General features: G+C 38.0%; 1 protein-coding gene across 1 annotated transcript in view; it reads right to left on the bottom strand.

Annotated features, from left to right (window-relative positions):
- The window catches only part of LOC114052125 (ras-related C3 botulinum toxin substrate 1), a 43,243-nt gene extending 22,881 nt beyond the window's left edge, over positions 1-20,362 (bottom strand). Inside the window, exon 1 of the mRNA XM_027874622.1 lies at positions 20,024-20,362. Within this exon, the coding sequence (XP_027730423.1) occupies positions 20,024-20,058 (35 nt within the window). The 5' untranslated portion in view covers positions 20,059-20,362. The remainder of the gene's footprint in view (positions 1-20,023) is intronic.
- Positions 20,363-21,600: the final 1,238 nt, after the last annotated feature.

Raw genomic sequence — 21,600 nt, 5'->3', positions numbered from 1 at the left:
TACCAAGTAATATCATATACAAGGATACAAAGAAAAATGAAAATCAATTTCTACCATTTAAAGAGATACCCTAAAACTTGTTTTAAAAACGCTTATTTTTAGGGGCAGCAAGGTGGCGGAGTGGATAGAACATCAGCCCTGAAGTCAGGAGGACCTGAGTTCAAATTCAGCCTCAGACCAAACACTTGATACTTACTGGCTGTGTGGCCCTGGGCAAGTCACTTAGCCCTAATTGCCTAAAAATTAAAAATAAATAAAAATAATAAAAATGCTTATTTTAGCAACACATATGCATATACCTATAGTTCAATCACAAATTTCAGAGAAAAACTGGAATTTATTACATATTTAATATCAGATTTTCTCATATTTTAGGAGTAGTATATTACTTTTGAATAGATGCTTGGCAGTTGCTTATTTTTTTTTTTTTAATTTTTATTATTATTTTTTGTGAGGCAATCGGGGTTAAGTCACACAGCTAGGAAATGTCAAGTGTCTGAGGCTGAATTTGAACTCAGGTCCTCCTAACTCCAGGGCCAGTGCTCTCACCAGAATCATCGATTTTTAACTGATATCTCCTTTCTACACACAGTTTGTCATACCTTCCTAATGCAATGTTCTGATCATGTCACTCTTCTGACTAAAAAGCTTTCATTAGTTTTCCATGTTCTCTGAAAAAAAAAAAAGTCCAAACTCCTTAGAGCCTGGAATTTAAGGCTCTCAACAGTCTTGGCCTCAACCTCTCTAGCACTTTCTCTCACAATTTCCCCTTATACACAATGCCTCAACAAACCTGACAACCACCAGCTATTTCTAACCTCAAGCTACACCCTCTTCTACTTCCAAATCTATAGCTCACACATTTCCTGTCCTTCAAAAGAATACCTTCTCCCATTGAGCTGCTGAAATCCTATCTATATTTCAAGGCTCAGCTTAGCTCCCATCTCTTACATGAACTGACATGACATTCTTTTAACTCCAACCCTCAAAGTAGGTCTCTTTCCTAAGATCTCTCAGAGCATTACTTGGACATCTCCTAGGCACTTATTACTATAATACAGATTAGAATTTTATATGTTCCTGTCCTATCTCTCCTACAACAGTAAGTTTCTTGAGGCCAGGGATTGTGTTTTGTTCATTTCTGTGTCCCCAATGCCTCGTCCTTAACAAGTAGTTAATAAATATGCATGTGTATTAAATTAAACTCATCAAGCAAAAATGTCAAAAAAGCTATTCTTTCCCCATAAAACCCTAACCACCTTCCCTGTATCTTCTAACCTAACCAAGAGGTTATTACTCCATTTCACATTTCTTCTAAATATGTTACATCTAAGAACATTAAAAGAGATCTGACAAAAAAAAAAAAGGAAAAATTTCAGAAAATTAAAAAGAAGGGAAACTACTCTGAAAGACCCCAGAACTGTCTGATTAAAACAACCAATCATGACTACATACATACTACAAAGGACTATTTTCTTATTAGAGAGGTGATAGACCAAAGCATGGCTCTTAACTTGGGGGGGGGGGGGCCGGGCTGAAGGTGATGATGTATCATGGGCTCCTTTGGCAGTCTGGTGGACTCTTCTCAAAAGAAAGTTTTTAAATATATAAAATAAAATATATAGCACTGCAAATAATAAATTATATTGAAAGTTATCAAAATATCTGAACTACAGGTACAAAATCAGCCATTCTCTCTCAGATATAGCCATTATGTCACTATGTTTAGCGTGAGTATACATATTTGTTAAAAAGGAGTGCATCTACTTTTAGGTAAGGGGGACTGTGATTTGGTGGGTATAAATTACCATGGAAAGAAAAGTTATATTTTACTCAATGAAATTAATTTAACTGTAAATGGCATTAAAGACAAAAATTTTAAAAAGCACACATTTGAGGGGGACAAGTCACAGGACTGCCAAATACTACACTAAAAGTCTATAACCTATACCTCACGGAGAAATGTAATACTCACAAAACCTGATACTGCTAGCTCATAAGATCCTACGTGAATCTGAAGGATTCTGATATGGATTCAATAATCTTCCTGTATTTGAAAGAGTCAATCTTCCTGATCCACTTCACAGGGAGATCTCTACATAGAGATTTAGGAATTGCAAAATTTTTATGTTTTGTTACTGACTTTCAACTAAAGTTCATCACAGAATCATTTTCTATAATGTCCTAATATTATACCCAAAGGAGTGAAAATTAGCAGCAAAAGTTAATAAATCATCAAAAAGTTAGAGCTTTTTTGAAAGCAAGAAACATTACTCTTACCAATAACATGTCATAGCCCAATGGGATCCTGCCAACTCTTGTTTCCACTTAATATTATTAAGTATTTAATAAAAAGTTGGGACTCAGTCCAAAAAAACTGAGTCAAACATTACACCATCAGTTTAAAGGTAACACCCAGATACTCAAGGTTTTACTAAAATGGCAAAGATATTATTAGACATAGCTTATGTCAAAAACTTTTAATGTTAGTTTTTTTTATAATACCTGCTTCCCCCAAATTCATTGTTTTATGTCCCTTACCCAGAGTTGAGCCCTATTCCCTAACACTGCCCAACTCATTCTATTCTACTGATCAGTTAGTATGCATCACCTCAAACTCCCCTCCCAAGACCCATTCATTCCCCCACCAGAAACCTATCCTGGATTATCTCATTATATATGTCTCATCACCAAAGTTCACTCTTCCTCCTACTCACTGCCCAAGAAAAACTATATTCCTTTTTTTTTAAAACTTTATCTCTTAGGTTCACCTGTATCTCATCCATTTATGTCTCACCTCTTTTTCTGACAGGTCTACTTGTCAACTTTCAAAAGATATAATCCTCATTATTCATCTCCATTTATTCATTTGAACTCAATTCCGTTCTGAAGCTTTCCCCATCAAGTCACCACTTGTTAACTTGCTTTTTAACTCCCAAGTTTTCGACTTATAAAAAATAACTCACATTCCTACAGAGCATTTTTCTCACAAAAACCCTGTGATATAGGGATAATATCTATACAGATGAGGAAAATGAAGCTCAGAAAAGTGAAGTGATATGAAGCTAGAAAACACCAGTCCTGACTCCAAGTGAACTACTGGCTCCACTACAGCAAAAGAGGTAGATTTTTTCCCCTCAAAAAATTTTAAAAATCATTTGATCATTTGAATAAGCGGACTACAAAGGGTTTGTATGTTGGTTGTTTTTTTTTAAACCGTCATGAGGGAATGAAATTTCTTCCTTAAAGATCCTTTTAAAAGCTAAGCAACCATTAAGACAAGTTCTGCTAAGATGTTCTCTGCTTATTTTTAAATTACAGTGAACAAAGTCATACTACAGCTATAACCAAGAAGCTCTCAGTTTATAGGATTTAGAGCTAAATAGGATCATGACAGATCATTTAATGCTGCCCCGCCCATTTATTTTTACTTGTGAAATTTAATTTTTAGTGAAAATCATGCCAGAAGCAGTGTGTATTTGTATACACACACAATCATATTATAAATACTGCTATAAAAGACACCAACCATGGATTCTCTGGAGAGTCAGGGAAGTACTTCGGACAACCACTAACTCAAAATAAATTTAAAATTTCACTTTAAAGGCTGCAGAAGAAAAAGCTCCAGAAGAAAATGACTGCAATGATTTGTAACTCTTTTAAACTAGCAGACAGTCATAACTAGAGCTAATAGCAAATAGATTTCTTAATTTGTATGAGGTTAATTTTTTGAAAGTAAATGTCTTAAAAATCAAGCAATAAACATTTAAGTGCCTACTATGTGGAAGCACTGTGTTAGGTTATTTCTGGGGATGAGGGATGGAGGATAGGGGATGGGGGTAGGAGGGGTGTTTAGAGTTGTTCTACAATGGCTTTTTTCCCCTTATAGTTTTCCAACAGGTTTCCTTCTTCCCTCTCTCAATTCCAGAAGGTAGGGATCATAACCCCAGTGATCTTGTCTTCTAGGAGAATTTTACCATCCATGTCAGCAACCCCTTTCTGTTTGATGTGTTCAAGCAAAACAGAAGGAAAAAAGCAAACTGCCACTGCTCCCCTCCTTCCATCATCTTATTTTGAAAGGTAAGGACTAGATCAATTTAGTAAGCATGCTTGCAGGAAGGGAACAGAAACTCAGGTCCACATAAAATACAGTGTTTTTCCCAGGGAAACTGCTTTGGAGTTTCTGCTCTTGATTCCAAGTCTTTATCTGAAGTACAAGTCTCTTAGCCTTCTAACTCTTACCACAGAAATTAAAAGATTCTGACATAATCTGATCAAACCACTGTGGTATAGTAAAATAGGATTTGGAGTCAAGAAGACCTGGCCGCAAATTTATTAAGTGCTTATTAAGTGATTGTCAAATAACTTAGCATCTATGGGGTTCAGTTTGTTCCTCTGTAAAATTAGGAGTCACTTTCAGCTTTATATGATGCTGGCTCCTTAAAACTATTTGTTACATCTCTAGTGTTTATAAAGCAACAGTCACCCAACTTATATTGGTATATTTATGCACCCCCGACATATGCTGTACAAATAAATTCTAGCAGTGTCACATTGGCCCTGAACTAAAAGTCAGTTTCTTTTTCTTTTCTTTTTTTTTCAATTTATTTATTTATTTTTAGTTTTCAACATTTACTTCCACAAGATTTTGAGTTCCAAATTTTCTCCCCGTCTCTCCCTTCTCCCCACCCTATGACGGCCTGTATTCTGATTCCCCCTTCACCCACTCTGTTCTCCCTTCTATTACTCTCCTCCGCCTCTTATCCCCTTCCCCTTCTATTTTCCTGTAGGGTAAGACAGATTTCAATACCCCTTTTGCCTGTGTATCTTATTTCTCAGTTGCATGCTGAAACAATTTCTAACATTCGTTTCTAAAACTTTGAGTAAAACAGCCATTTTCCATAGAGAACTGGGAGCCATATTTGGTAATAACATCTGATACCTGTTGTAGACTTTTTAGAAATATTAATATTTGCTCTAGCATTTCCTTTATATATTTAGTGGCTCAACCCAGTCCTTCTAACCAGTAAGATATGATTTAATTCGGAAAAGTCAAAGTGACTGGCTTGGAATTAAGTTCTTCTATTTTTGTGTTTGCTGCTAGCTCAATAACATGTATTTTTGAAACACACAAAGAAAACTGGTCCAATCATTCTGGAAAACAATTTAGAATTATGTTAAGAAAAGTGATTAAAATGTCCAAATTCCTTTAATAAAGAATCCACTGCTAGGCATATACCTAAGGAGGTCTGCTATTACAGCAAGCCAAACAGATTGGGATACATGAATGTAATCAATGTTGTTCTGTAAGCAATGATGTATATGAAGGATACAGAGAAGCATGGAAGATATGTGAAATGGGCAAAGTGAATCAGGCAGGATTATGAAAACTATTAATTATGACTACCGTAATATAGAAAATAATTAACAAAATAATTTAAATTGAAAGCTGTCCAAGGGTAGAAGATTTTTTAAACCAAACAAGGGATAGAGACAATTACAATAAAAGGGATAATTTTGATTACATAAAACTAAAAAGCACAAACAAAATTAATGCTTCTAGGATGAGAAGCAGGCAAATGGGAGAAAAACACTTTATATCATATTTCTTTAAAATTTCACAAGAGTTTGGCATTTAAGATATAAAAGAACAAAAGCCATTTCTCAAAAGATAAATGGTTAAGGATATGAACAGTTATCACAAGATTTGCAAACTACTAACAACCATAAGAAATGTTCCAAATCATTAATAAAAGAAATGCATATCAAAACAATCCTGAGGTTTCACCTCACACTCTGAAAAAAAAGCAACAATGGACAAAAGATATGAACAGATGTTGCAGAGGGGTGCGGGAAGACAGGCACACTAGAACATTGGGGCAGAGGGATGATTAAGTACAACCATTTTGTAAAACAATTTATAATTATGCAAATAAAATGACTAAAATGTCCATAGCCTCTGACCTAGAGATTCCACTATAAGGCTTATATCCCAAGGAGACCACTGATAAAAAGAAAATCCCTATACACTAAAATATTTATAGCAGCACTTTTTGTAAGACCAAACAAGTGAAAATAAAGAGGCCAGTCAAATGAGGAGTGGCTAAACAAACTGCAGTTCATGAATATAATGAAGTATTACTACATAGTACTTACAGATAGTAGAGTTACTGTAAGAAACAAATTTTATAAAAACAGAGAAGCATGGAAAGATCTATATGAACTGGGGCAGCCAGGTGGCCCAGTGGATAGAGCCCTGAAGTCAGGACGACCTGAGTTCAAATACGGCCTCAGACCAAACACTTGACACTTACTAGCTGTGTGACCATGGGCAAGTCACTTAACCCCAACTGCCGAAAACAACAACAACAAAAAAAACAAAAAAAAACCATCTAAATGAACTGATGCACAGAAAAGTAAGCAGAGCCAAAACATATACACATGACTACAACAATGTAAATGGAATCACCAAAAAGAACCAAAAGTGATAGTTGTGAAATTATATAGAACAAGCATGACCCTTTGCAGAAGTGGAAGAGTCCACAAGTATAGTACACTGCATATATATTTTCAGACTTTTTCAATGTATTGATTGGTTATACTGATTTTTTTCCCTCCTTTCTTTCTTTCTTTCTTTCTTTCTTTCTTTCTTTCTTTCTTTCTTTGATTTTGAAAAAATATGATTTGTTATATGAGACAGTACTCTGGAAGGGAAAAGACTACTAGAGGGAAACTGTGATGAGAAAAAGACATTAGTAAAAACTTAACATAAAAAAGAAATCTGAATGCTATAAAATTATAATGACCAAGACCTGCCCCAAAGAAGAAATAGAAGAACGTACCTCCTCCCATCCATCTTTGCAAAAATGGCAGCAGGCTAATGAGTGTGGAAAACTGCATATAATGGTAGACTTAGTCAATGTGTTGCTTAGTTTTGCTGAACTGTTTTTTTCCTTTCCTTTTTGTACTATTTACTAAAAAGGGATGCCTCTCTGGGAAGCAAAGGGAAGACATATATATTGGGAAATGTTGGTGATATAAAAACAAAGACAATAACAAAATAAAAACATGTATCTATACTAAAGTATTTTTTGCTTGCAACCTGGGAAAATTACACAATTCATCTCATAGAAATACAAAAATATTACATTCCTCAAGTAAAAATGCCACATAAATAAAAAAGAAATTCCCGCACGATCTTTAGAAACTAAAATTTGTTCATACTTTTCAACCATGACGATGTTTCCTCCTGTGAAGCAGCATTATATAAATCTATTCATTTAAGACCAAAAAACAACTACATATCACTAAATCTGGTAAGAGTGGCAAATAAACAATGGTTCTCACAGGACAAGTAATTTTTAAATTTTATTTATTTGTTTTTAGTTTTCAACATTCACTTCTATAAGATTTTGAATTCTAAATTTTCTCCCCTTCCCTCTGCTCCCCCCAGGATGGAGTGCAATCTGATATAGGCTATACATGTACAATCATATTAAACATATTTCCACATTAATGGAAAATGAAAAGAATTAGAACCAAAGGGAAAAACCATGAGAAAGAAGAAACAAAGAAAAGAGAAAATAGTATGCGTCAATCTGCATTCAGACCTCATAGATCTTTCTCTGGATGTGGATAGCATTTTCCATCACCTCACAGAACAAGTATTAAAGGAATTAGGAAGTATTACTCAAAATTGAGAACTAAAAAACATTAGACTAATTTTAATAAATAGGAATAAGGAGAGAAAGTAAAAACTGAATAGACTTCACATGTTCCTGACTCAAAACAAATGTATTAGATGAGAAGCCAACCATATTAGATGAGAAACCAATCAATTTACTTTGGATCCAAATGTCCCCAAATTTCAAGTCAACAAACATTTAATAAGCTCATACTATGTTCCAGGCATTGTACTAAACCCTAGCAATAAAAAAAAAAAGCAAAAACAATCCCTACCCTCAAGGAGCTTACAATGTAATAGAAGAGACAACACGCAGAACAACTATTATATAAACAGGGGCAGCTAGGTGATGCAGTGGATAGAGCACCAGGCCTCGAGTCAGGAAGACCAGAGTTCAAATCCAGCCTCAGACTCTTACTAGCTGTGTGACTGACCCTGGGCAAGTCATTTAACCCTGTTGATCTTAGTTCCTCATCTATAAAGTGAGAGGGAGAAGGAAATGGCAAACCACTCCAGAAAACCCCAGGTGGGGTCACAATGAGTCAGACACAACTGAAATGACTGAACAATAAATATACAAACAAGACATATACATGTTAAATTGGAGACAAACTCTTCAGGAAGGCACTAGTAGCAAATAGGATTTTAACTAAAACTTGAATGAAGGCAGGAAGTGAAGAGAAGGAGCAAGAGTATTCCAGGTTTGGGGGCTGGGGTGGACAGGGAATGCAGTCTGGTGTAAGGAGGCCAGTGTCACTGGATCTTAGACTATATGGAGGAGAATAAGAAGTAAGAAGACTGAAAAAGTAGGAAGGAGTATGTTATGAAGGGCTTAAAAGCCAAATAGAGAATTCTATATTCCTAGAGGTAAAAACAACAGTCAGCATTTATACAGCACTTTAAGTTTTGCAAAGCACTTTACAATTATTATCTCATTTGATTCTCTCAACAATCCTAGGAGGTAGATGATGTTACTATCCCCACTTTACAGACAAGGAAACTGGGGCAGACAAGAGGTGGAGTGACTTGCTCAGGGTCACACAGCAAAGGGCCAAGGTCACATTAGAATTCAAATCTTGACTCCATGTCCAGCATTGCTCAAGCCATTGCACCAGCTATAATAGGAAGCCACTAGAGTTCACTGAATATCAAGATGACATGGTCAGACTTGTGCTTTAAGAAGACGCCGTTGACAGCTGAATGAAGGAAGGAATGGAAGAGGGATGAACTTCAATCAGGGAGACCAAGGAGAAAATTACTGCAACAGTCCAGGTGTGGAATGACAAAAGCCAGCAAGAAGACACTAACAATAGAGAAGGAGGGGGTGAGTGAGGAATCAAAAGATGATACCTAAGTTTCAAGCCCCAGTGAGTAGGATATTGATTTTAGATAAACTCTACTAAAAAGTGCTTTCAAAGGGTTAAAACTATTTTGACCAGTTCTCCCCTCGTGATCCTCTCCTCTCTATATAGAGAAAATAGTAAGAGTTAAGTAACAGGAGGTGTTATTGTCATACTGGAAACCTATCCCCCCGAAGACTAGTTTTTTGAAGGACTTCTAACCAATACAGCTACCTGAACAGGAGGCAGTCCACTCAGCTCAGTTCCCTCTTGCTTCCACATCAAAGTGATTATCAAGAAATCCAAAGAAAAATTAGAGTGACTGCTTCCATCCCAATCAGTCAGAAGCCCAAGGGCAATAGGAAAGGGGGTCTGCCAACAAAACCAGTGCCAGAAGAGGTACCAACATGTCAACAATGGAGAGACTGTAACCTGTAAGCCCCTGCGTTCACAGAATGGAAGACAGCCCTGAGAAAGCCCAGGGTGAGGACCTTGGAAGCTGCAGAGTGACCAGTGAGAGGCAAAGGTTAGTTACCAACACTCGGACTCAACAGCCCAGACTAAGGAGCCCATAATATCCTCAAAATTCTGTTCTGAGCTGCCAGAGAAGGCCCTGAAGATTCAGCACTCTGAACCTCAAGGAGGTGGGGGGTAGGGTGGGTGGGAGGACATAAAGAGTTAGGAGGAGAAGTCAATCCAACAACCCAGGGAAAGATCAACAAGGAATCACCTCAACCAAAAGTTCACCAAAGGTAAGAGTCTGGCCATGGCACAAAGCCCCATTCATGAACTAAAATGGTTGAGAGTAAATCAAATAAAACACCAACTAGTGTGCAAAAAAAAAAAAACAAATTACTTCAAATCTAGAGACTTCCCCCGCCCCAACACAAACCCCTGAAAGAAGTGATCGACTCCTTAAAAACTACAAGCAAAGACTAAAAGGAAAAAAATGGATTTTTCACTAAGACCCAGAACACCTAGAAGAAATGCAACAAGGAATTTTTAAAAATGAAATAAAATCATTGGAGGAAAAAAAATCAGGAGTAAGTGGTTAAGAAGAGAAAGTGACAAACCTTATCCAAGAAATGGACTCCTTGAAAAGGAGATTAGACCAACAGAAACCAGTGATGTCATGAGACAGCAAGAAATATGAAAACATCAAAGGTGGGAAAAAAGAAAATGTTAAGATATCTGATATAAAAAACTGACCTAGAATACATATCAAATAAAGATTATGAATCATGGAATTCCCTGAAAATCATCTTTTTTTTTTAAAGTCTGGACATAATTTCAAGAAATGAGCAATGAAAACTTTCTAGATCTATAAGAACCAAAGAACAAAGTGACGATAAAAGAATCTACCTGAAAAGAACTCCAAAATTTAAGTTCCAGGAATGCCACGGCTAAAATTCAAAGCTCTCATGTCAAAGAAAACATACTGCAAGAACCCAGAAAGGAGCATTTCAAGGATCAAGGAACTACAGTTAGAAGCATACAAGGCCTGGCAGCTTCTACTACAAATGAGATCTTGGAATATAATATTCCAAAAGACAAAAGATACAGGCTTACAACCAAGAATAACTTACCTTACAAAGCTGTGTACAATTCTTCAGAGAAAAAAAAGTGGACCTTTAACTGAACAGAGAACTGTAAAGCTTTTACGATGAAAAGATCAGAGCTGAGTAAGAACTTTGAAATATAATTAATCAATAAACATTTATTAAGTATCTACTATGTTCCAGGTACTGTGCTAAGTACTGGGGATACAAAAAGTGCAAAAGACAATCCCTGTGCCCTCAAGGAGCCTACAATCTAATGGGGGAGACAAGCAAACAATACAAACAGTTCTCACTTTCCCTAAGTGGACCATTTGAAAGTGAAGGGATTTTTATGTAATTCAAATTTGCCCAGGAAGAAAGGGAGGCAGGAAGGGGTCCAACAAATCCATGGAGGGAGGGGGTCAGCACATAATTCAAGGGCACATAGGGGGCCTGCGACAGAGAACTGAAAGCAAGAAGAATAGGAAGGGGCCAGGGCCAACCACATGGGGGCCTGGCCAGAACAGAAAGAAAGAAGGTAGAGGGTCAAGGGGTGGGAGAAGAACCACATGTGGGTGTGTGGATAAAGACCAGAGGTTTCAAGTCAACCAGTTGCAGGCCCACATATCCATTCTTCTACTTTCACTTGGAGGTTATTTTTGGGGGGAACTAGTAGGAGGCCTGCTGTGGTTAGCATAGATTTTTTTTTGCAATGTGGATTTAAGAATTGTTTAAGTAAAGCAGAATTTGGGTTATTTGAACTTACCTAAAGAGAGAATTGTCTGTATATACAAAGCAAGCCATACAGAGTATAAATAGGAAATAACTAAAAGAGGGAAACCACCGGAAATAAGATGAGTTGGGAAAGGCTTCTTGTAGAGGGCAGGATTTTAGTTTGCACCTTAACAGAAGCTGGCACTTTCTCCTCAAGGGAAGAGATTCTTCTTTTCCAAATCTGCATGAGTAATGAATGGGGAGGACTCTGGAGATTTTAAAGTGAAATGAGATGGCCCTTTAGTATTTTCCCCAGCTTTTCTCAGTAAGCAGATTGAGAAGGGCGTGGGGTACAGACACCTAATATAAATTCTTCAATATCAGTTTAGCTACTAAGTAGACTGGAATGATCAGAATTGTGAATTGTGTGTCTGACTATTCATTTGGTTGGGGAAGCTATTAGCATACGGTGAGGTTTTGATTTATAACTTGCATTAATGGGGCCAAGATGTTAGAAGTCTGACATTTCGGAAACAGAGAAACAACTGCTTAATATTTGCTTATCAAAAATAGGTAATAAAGGAAGCTGCCAGATGTCTTTCTCCAAAAAAAATCAATGCCAAACACAGATGAATTACCCCAACAAAAATGAATTTGACTTTTAAAAAAGACTCAAGGGGAAAGAATGCATTTTATCAAACGTACACAGGTACAAAAAACTGCTCTATCTGAACTAAACAGTACTTCAGAAGTTATTTAAGCGGGGCAAATAGTCACACTATTACCTCCTTCATTCTGAATAGCATACCTCTCCAATTCAGCATCAGTGGGGCTTGAGGGGGGCTAGTATACGGCAATGACTCATTTTGTGCTCATAATCTTCTAAAATCTCAAGATTATTTTCTACAGACTGTGATTTTTGAAGTGTTTTTTTTTGTCCCTAAGTGTAGAACTTTATATTTATCCCTATCCAACTTCATGTGGAGAGACAGGATGACCACAGCAGTCTTCAAGTCTTGACTCTGACAGACATAAGCAATATGATTTTAGCCAAGTTATTTTACCTCTCAGTGCTCTTCCACTCAACTGTCCAATAAGAAAATCTAAGATTATAAACTTATCTTCACCAGCAAAGATTCCTTCCAGTGAGTTCCTTACATCAATAAATCAAAGATTCAGTTTAAAACACAAATTAATACCTGTTTTTATATTTGATCCATCATCATTCTAGCCACTGAGATCTTCTGAATCCTACTGGTATAAAATATTAGCTAACCTTCTCAGCTGAATGTCAGTTGCATGCAAATCAGATAAGCATGACATCTATACTTTCATTTAAGTCAAGGATTTTTTTTTTTAAAGTTTTCAACATTTCAACATGCAACATTTCCAACAGGGCCAATTATATATCTAAGGATCATTACATTAGAGACATCCCAGGTTGACACTAACTTGCTGATTAGCTAATTATTCCTTGAGCTTATTTATCCAACCAGCTCACAAACCAATGTACATGTATCTCTCTTCTTCTCCAAAAGAGCAGGAAAAACCCTCTCAAATGCAGTTGAAATTGAGGTATAAAATGTTTACAAAATTCCCTTCAGTTACCAATCTAGTCACTTTATCAAAAAAGGAAATTTGGTAGGTCTGGTATGATCTGCTCTTGATAAGAGTAATACTGGCTCTAATTGACCATTGCTGTCCTTTCAGTTGGCAGAAGTTAGGCAGCAAATTTCAATAGTCTTGCCAGAGTATTCGGATGATGGATATCCTTAGCTGCTAGAGGTTAGTCGGAGTCAGCAAAAATGTTTACATGTTCAATTAGAATACTAATGCACATGAGTTTATTATCAAAACTCACAACTCCACATTCATATCTTATTATTAAATAATTATTGTTGAAAGGCTTGGAAGGGCTTCAAAAAGAGAGGCACACTAACACACTGTTGGTAGAGTAGTAAATTACTCCAATAGTTCTTGAAATAAATTTGAAAATTTGCCCCTCCTCCCCAATTGACTAAACTGCTCATGCCCATTTATTCAGCCATACCCCAAGGACATCAAAAATAGAAGATAGATATATGCCAAAATATTCATAACAGCACTTTTTGTGATGGTAAAAAGCAAGAACCTATTGACTATGGTTTATGAATATTGCTGTCGAGTAAGAAATGATTAAAGAATTCAAAGAAATGGAGAACTTATATGAATAATGAAGCAGAATAATATAGCCAATAACTACAATAATATAAATGAAAAGAACATTAAACAGTAAGCTAAGTAACTGTAATAATCAATCTTGTTTCCAGAGAACAAGTAAGGAAACAACATGCTTCCCCTCCTCTTGACAGAGGTGGAAAACTACAGAACAAAATGATGGTAGTAGGTATATTCAGAAATTACTGATATATAAACAAAGGCGCCAATAAAACACTTAAAAACGTTTAAATCCTGTCCAAATGCTGAATTTTCAAATCCAACAACCTACTAGTTGAGACCACAGTTACTTCATCACTCTGGACTCTCACATTTCATCCGTAAAACGGGGAGAATACCAGTGACCATCTACCTTAGCAGGTTGTGAGAAAAATACTTTGCAAACCTTAAAATCTCTATATAAATGTGAACACCTCTTTCTATTATACCACAGATACCTAGATTAGAGAGGTATTTCATTCTGCAGTGGAAATATAAAGGACTTTATAAGTGATATATACCTTCACTATTTAGTTTTGTACAACTATAAACTAGTAAGGAACATACAACAGAATCAGGAAGAACTGAATTTTACTACCAAGAGTGACCTTAGATACATCATAGTCCATACCGCAATATTTGGAAAGCTAATCATTACTTTCACTACTTGCCTCATAGGTAGGTTATTAATATGAGACAACACCTGTGTAAAGTTCTTTTAGTATATACTCCAGGGTAAAGATGCTGCTATATTAAAACCTTAAAATTTTTCAGATAGCTTACACTCAAAAGAGCTTAACTGTGCAAGTGTAACACTCTCCATATTACAACAAATACAATGTAAAAAACACTTGCATTCCTATTCTGTACTGTAACATGCCTTTCAGGCAACTTAGTGTTTTTCACATTACTGACAGTTACCATATTTGTACTACTTACCTCACAGGGTTATTGTGAAGTGTGCATTTATATACTTTAAGGTGCTATATAAATGTGATCTATGTAAAAAACACACCACTGAATGTTTAAGAAATTATCTAATAACTTATTTTCATATACCTAATTTCCAGATATGATTAAATAACATCAAACATTTCATCAAATAGCACATATCTATCCTTTCAACTTAGAAGAGGCAGCAAACCTTTTCCCTACCATAATGACATTCTAAGGTCTCAGTAAAATATTTTTTGCTTTTAAGCAACTTTATAAAATCCTGGAATAAATCACACACTAATAACAAAAGTCCTGGATTCTATACCAATATTTTTATGATTGTGGGGCAAAATAATGACTCAATTCACAGCTTAGTGATCTAGCATGATATGAAACATTTATTGTAACACTGTACATGCTTTAAGATGCAACTAGGAAAAATTAAATTAAGTTTTAAAAAAAAGAGAGAGGCAGCTAGGTGGTGAAGTACATAAAGCACTAGGCCTGAAATCAGGAAGATCTGAGTTCAAATCTGGCCTCAGATACTACAAACTGTCCTTGCCTCAGTTCCTCATCTGTGAAATGGTGACACACTAGAGAAGGAAATGACAAAGCACCTCAGTTATCTTTGCTAAGAAAACTCCATGGACCATATTGGCTTGCTATGGCTCACAGGGTCACACAGAATTGGACACAGCTGAAGAACAACGAGCTTGAAACCAAATCCCAAGTAACACTATGTAATTCACCACAAAATCTAGAATTTCCCATGTTTCTCCACAGTTCAAAGTTTGAATTCAATTCATACTCATGGACAAGAGCATCAAAACATTTTTTGCATGAAATCATTTAGAAGAAGTAAATGTCACATATAATAAGGAAAACATTACTATTAACCACTGATATTTGGTTGAGTTGTTTTTTGGCTTGTTCAAATGAAATTAACAATATTTACTGAGTAACTGCCAGGTGCTAAAGAAAATACCCACGGTTCAATGTCTGTTTTTTGGGGGTTTTGGTTTTTTTGTGTGTGTGTTTTGGTTTTTTTTTTTTTGGCGGGGGAGAGGGGAAAGGTGTGAGGAGAAGCTATGATTTCAATGTAGGGAACTCTCAGCAAGTCTTCATTTATAGTCTTGGAGTTGCCTAGTTGCCTAGGGGCACTGAGAGACAAAGTAACTTTTTGGTCCCACAGCTAGAAGACCAGGGCTTGATTCCAGGTCTTCCCAACTCCACTAGCCCTTTTATTATTATACAATTCCTCTCAATACCTGATGGCAGGTCCATAAATCAAGTATTTATATCTTAACTGCCCAACAATCATTCTACTTCATTTCCAACTTCAAGATTTCCTCCTTAAATATTCCCTTCTGGCATTTCACTTGGAAAATATTCTAAAAGTGGGGCTATAAGACATCTCCCTTTCAGGAAAAATTACATGGTGGATGGCATTTGCTGATGAAGAGGTAGAAAATGAGAAATTATTAACAAAAAGTAAACAGCAAATTTTAAAGATAAGATCTTGTAAAAAGTATAGTACATTACCATTCTAAGAATGAAACAAATATAATACCCCGTGACTTTTCAACCTAATCCCCAACATCCTTCTTTTTAAGAGGAAACAAGTGCTTATTTCCTTGTACAAAATTTTAGTTTGATTTAGAGACCTTAGAGATCATCTACTCCAAATCAATTTTAACTGATAAACAAACTGAACACACCAGAGAGGTTGAGTATAACCAATGGTAGAGCCAGCATTTGAATTCAGGTCTTTTGACTCCAAAACCAAGAGTCCAAGTCCAAATTATATACCTAGGTAAATTTAAGAAGAGCTTCATAAAAAATTACAAGGGAGCTAGGGACATCTAGGGTAATCCTTTTGAGGATGGCTTCATTAAAGGCAAAGCCCTTTCAGTCACTTGATGTGCATATCAAAAATAAACACTTCCAACATGACCACTGGCCTGGCCAGATAAGGTATTTTTCTATGTTATCAAAATGTTCCAATTTATACATTGAGTATTCCAGTTAAGTCAAATAAAAAACAATGAAAATTGGCTTGGTGAGATATTGGTACATTATTCAAACTAATGATCATTAATCTGACTTTTAATTGAGACCTCAGCCCTTCTTGGGTGTGTTGTATGGCTAAGCAAAACTGAATAACGTTATTGGGGTTCACCAAATCAAGGTGATGGGCAGAACTACCAAAGGGCAAAAGATTAAAAAACCTAATTTTATTATATCTAACCAGATTAAACTTAACTGATTCTAGTACACAGGGAATAAAGTAGCATAGCTTTTAAATATTCTAGAAAATTAATGTAGTTTTGTTTTTAAAAACTAAGGGATATTGCTTATTACAAAGCATAAAATATCATCTGCAACAGGAGGCTTTTGCTTTACTACTCCAACTGCTGACACATTTCAGGGCACAAATACCCTTTCAACAAAATAGAAAAGCCAGCAGTTTGTGAAGCCAAAGTTTTTTTTTTAGTGCTGAATTAGCCATTAAATTTATTTTTAAAGCTTAAAGATTCCATAATACTAAATTGTGTTTCTTATACTGACAAGATTTGGCCTTATAATTAACAGATAATTTTGTGAAAACGGTCAACAATTAAAATACTCTAACAATAGCCTTAAGCATATGTAGTATTCCGTAAATATTTGCTAATTTGAAAGATAGTTTTTCAGCTGAACAAGGGACCTCTTTCTTAAAGTAGTATCTGCTACATTACTTGTTCTTAAAAGTAGTAAAAGTTATTTGAATGGGGACATTATCAAGATGACATTTTTAAAAAGCATTCCTATTTTTATTTCTATGCCACCTAGCCCTAATCAAATCAGGATTACAAAAAATAACAATCTAGAGAGTAAGTTCTTTGAGGGGAATACAAATTCCTAACATCTATATAGTACTTTATATGTATTATTTAATTTGATCCTTAGCAACAATATTGTGAAGCAGGTAATATTATTATCCATTTTATAGATGAACTGAAGCTAAGGGGTGGCCTAAGCGACCTGTCCTGGGTCTATGATAGGAAGCAAATTCAGGTCTTCAGTCTCTCCAGGCCAGTAGTGTCAGAATTCAGTCTTTTACTTTACATCTCCCATGTCCAGCAATATATTGCATGTAATTGGCATTCCATGTTTTATTTAATAAATAAAATCAATAAAAGCATTAAAAGCCCATTGACTATTGAGTTTAAATAAACCAAACTGATCTAAAACCTCTAGTTTTAATTTTCAAAGTATCCTAAATTACTTCTTCCTCTAGTAAAGTGCTACTGTGATGCTTAATCTTGGCATGGAAGTAACGCTGGGTTTTCCAGGGCTATGCCAGGGAAAGCAAGCTCTGGCAAGCTAAGTTTCAAGTAACAGGCCTATCGAGGAACTGTGAGTTGTACAAGAATTTTTCTAATTATTTTCATAGAGACTCAAGACTCATCACCAGAAAGTTGATTTATTAGGAGTTTTTTTGGCCTCAACAAATTTAAGAAGACTTTTAAAGAATTGCAGTCTATTTCCATGTAAGGAGTACATACACCACTGAAATCATAAATCTTTTGAAGTCAAATTACTCATTATGACTAAATGTGGAATTGACCAGGACTACTGGTTTAAAAAAAAAAAAAACTATGCCATGTATTAGTTTGTCACAATAAACTTTTTTCTTAACAGTAAAAGAAAAATGAAACCGAATTAGCTAAAAATAAAAAACTTTGCAAGATTAATGCAAACTTCTTAACTAGTTAATCACATGAAGACCCCAATTTTATGATTCAGATAAATTTATTTTATTATACACACCCACCTACTCAACATGTTTTCCAGAACTAATTGTTTTCTTTCAAAAGGTTAAAAGTATTTTACCAATATACAAAGTTCCTAGTTTTACCTATTTTAATATTTGACTAGGAAAATGTTCCAATCCTTCAGAATACAGCTTCAAAATTTGATTATCATAAAAATCAGCTAGCCTGTTGTTTTTTATATTTCAATTAGAAATCTTAAGCAATTCCTTCAAATAGGAAGTTAGGTATTTATAAAAACATCACTAACAATTCAGAGGCACAAAGTCAAAAGCCAAATATAGACCTCAAAAAAACTCACTAAGCTAGCAGTAATCAGTTATTGGAGAATATTATTAAGCAACAAAAACATTCAAACACACTGGAAAATGTATTCATTTGTTGCAAAAATTTCATGAGGCCAATAGTAATTTGTCAGGCATCCCGGCCAACTCTAAATTACACAAGCAATACTGTGATATACAATTTTGTTCAGATTACACTAGGATATTTGTTTCTTGGGGGGAGAATAAATTGCATAAGGCAAGTCTTGTTTTCCAATAAGCCCAGCAACACGGCTACACTCAGTAATGAAATTATATGCCTTGAGTCACAGGGAGCAATTTTTTCCTCAGGAAGCCTGTTCTACTGCATCCCATACCTAGTGTATCAGATAAGGGCAAAAAACACTTTTTTGGACACACTACTGTGTTCAAGAGAAATTCATTCTCACCTTCTTTATCACGAGAATGTTAAGAGTTTACCGAAAGAATAGCAAAAACCAAGGGTTCCTTAAAGCAAAAACTACTTAAGTATAGAAACTGAGACTAAATAAACCTTGTAAATAAAATTTTAGATCACATAAGCAGTCCCGATAAATCACCTTCACTGCAGTCTGCTAAACCCAAGATTATAAAACATTATCAACCTTAATGACAGTTATATCATTAAAGCACTCACCTAGCTCTCAATAAGGTACTCTGATTTATTATATTGAGTTAATATAAATCCCCAAAAAAATACTTTAAAAAAAAACCCTACCTAACCTGCAAGCAAACACAGAGGGAGGGCAGAAGACAAGCATTCCAATTCAGAGGTGCATTACATTAACTTTGAAGTTCTGCCTAAATCCAAACTGGGTTTTCGAATTGAGCAAAAGGGTGGAGCCCACTTTTTTCCCCTTTGGGCTGGGTAAATCCCTCGTTTCAAAAAAAAAAAAAAAAAGAGAAAAGAAAAAAAGGAAGAAAGAAAAAAAGAAGGCAGAACCCCAGCGCATAAACTAACACCATCCCAGGGAAAAAAGTGGGAGAGGCTGGTAGACTCTTCCACCCACCCCTCTGGGAAGGTAGTGAGGAGAGCAGTGTCCGTAGCAGGGTGGAGGGAGGGGTGGAGGAAGGGAACAAGGGAACACCCCCCCCCCACTTGAAGACAGGATTCTTAAAGGCTAGCCCTGAGAAAATGCAACACCTCACCCCAAGGGCCAGTGAACGCTACAGCCCAGGCCCCATTAGGAGTCAGATCCCAGCACTGTCTACACCAACCCCACCCCGGGGTATCTCCAACGCTCACCCAGCCCAAGCAATCTATCGCCACTCGGGGAGCTCCCCACCCCCCAGCAAGCCCCTCGGCGAGCCGCCGGACACCCCAACCTCGGGCTCCCAAAGTGGGGGCCCGCAGTTCCGCCCCACCCCAGGGACCCGCCGGACCCCGCCCCCGCACGCCCACCAGGGTTCCCCCCCACCCCGACCGAGGCCGAGGCCCAGCCCGGAGGACGCGCGGGAGGACGAGCGGAAGGCCGGGGCCGAGGGGAAGGGGACTTACCCGTCTCCTACCACCACACACTTGATGGCCTGCATCGGAGCGGCTCGCGGGGCTGCCGCGGAGACGGAGGCGGCTGAGGAGGAGGTGGAGGCGGCGGCGGCCGAGGCTGCCCGGGAGCAGAAGGGGGGGACCGACGGGCTCCGAGCGGGATGGGCTACTGACAAGGCGGGGGAAGGCCCCGGGAACGGCGGTACGTGGATAGAGGGGGGGACGGCGACCGCAGTCCACGCCGCCTCGCCCCTTAGCCGACTAGAAGCCGATCTCAGGCAGCAGCCACCACCCAAAGCTGGAGGAAAACTGCAGAGAAACAGGAAATGGCCGCTCCACTCACATCCGGCCTCCCCTCCCCCTGCTCCTTACCCGCCGCCGCGGCCGCCGTCGCGGCCGCTCCCTTCGCCCTCCCTATCTGGGCGGGACCAGCTCCTCTCTACTTCTTCCTCTGGCTTCCGCTCTTCCCGGCCTGAGTCCCGCCTCCAAGTCCAGGTCCCGTTTCGGAAATCCTCGGAAACGCTCGCCTCCCGCGCGACTTGAGATTCGCGCGCGGTCTCGTCTGGGCGCGGGCGAGGGCGCGCGGCTGATGGGAAGGAGGCAAGGGGTGGGAATAGGGAGGGGGGTGGAGGGAGAAGGAGAAGACGGAGGCGCCATGTTTGTGCTACTGACCTAGTCAGAACTGGTGCCCCGGCAGACCGCGATACTGAAGGAAGAAAGGGCTGTTTGCTGCCCCGCCGTGGTCATCATTGGCCCCAGGCCCCTGATTCTCGTAGGCTTCGGGTCTTCCATGTTTGGTTTTTGTTTTGCCTTCTTTTTTTTGTTTCCCTCCACCTCCCACAGGCCTTCGAGTGAGAGGGGGCCGCCAGAATTTTACGCATGAGAGGGCGAAGGCCGAGTGAGCTGATGTTGAATTTGGAGTGAAAGGCCTGATTCAGATCCTGCCTCTGCCCCTGACTGCTAGGTTGATCTTGCGCAAGTTACTTGAAAAACCTCCCCGGCCTCAGTTTCCTCTTCTGTAAAAAGAGGAGATAGAGCTAGATGGGCTCCGAGGAACCCTTCCAGCTCCAGGCACGGTCCTAGACGTATGCTTCCTCACTTGGGGGGCAAGGAATTAACCTCCCTTGAGTGTAACATGGAGAATATGCCGAGGAATATTTATGATCGTAGAAGTGAGCGCGTTGTGAAAGACTCCCAGTGCTGGGCAAATGTGGGTTAATAAAGTGAGGGTGTTGAGAGATGGTTACAGTGTTCGAGCACTGGGGAAAAAGAAAGGAGAAAACAGTGGTCCCTGCCACGAAAAGTTCACATTCTAACAGCTAATTAAGTTCTTACTCTGTAAGGCACGGTGCTTGCCTCTCTAGCCATCCAATCCTGGTTGGGGGAGTTGGACTAATTAATTACAGCTTCCCATTACCACCCAAACTCATCACCCAGCAGCCTCTCCTAGGTTCACTAAATCCAAACTTATCACCCAATCAGGCAAACCCTCCCCCTTCTTCCCTCCCTGCCTCCTTCCTTCCTTAAGCAATACAACATCTGGGTGACCAGCTTTCCACCCCAACTGCTTCCCTGATCAGACATTAACG

Source organism: Vombatus ursinus, unplaced genomic scaffold, assembly GCF_900497805.2.
Source record: "Vombatus ursinus unplaced genomic scaffold, bare-nosed wombat genome assembly UNPS02014807.1, whole genome shotgun sequence".
NCBI lineage: Eukaryota > Metazoa > Chordata > Mammalia > Diprotodontia > Vombatidae > Vombatus > Vombatus ursinus.
The sequence above is the reverse complement of the archived record's forward strand: the minus strand, read 5'-3'. Positions and strand labels throughout refer to the sequence as shown.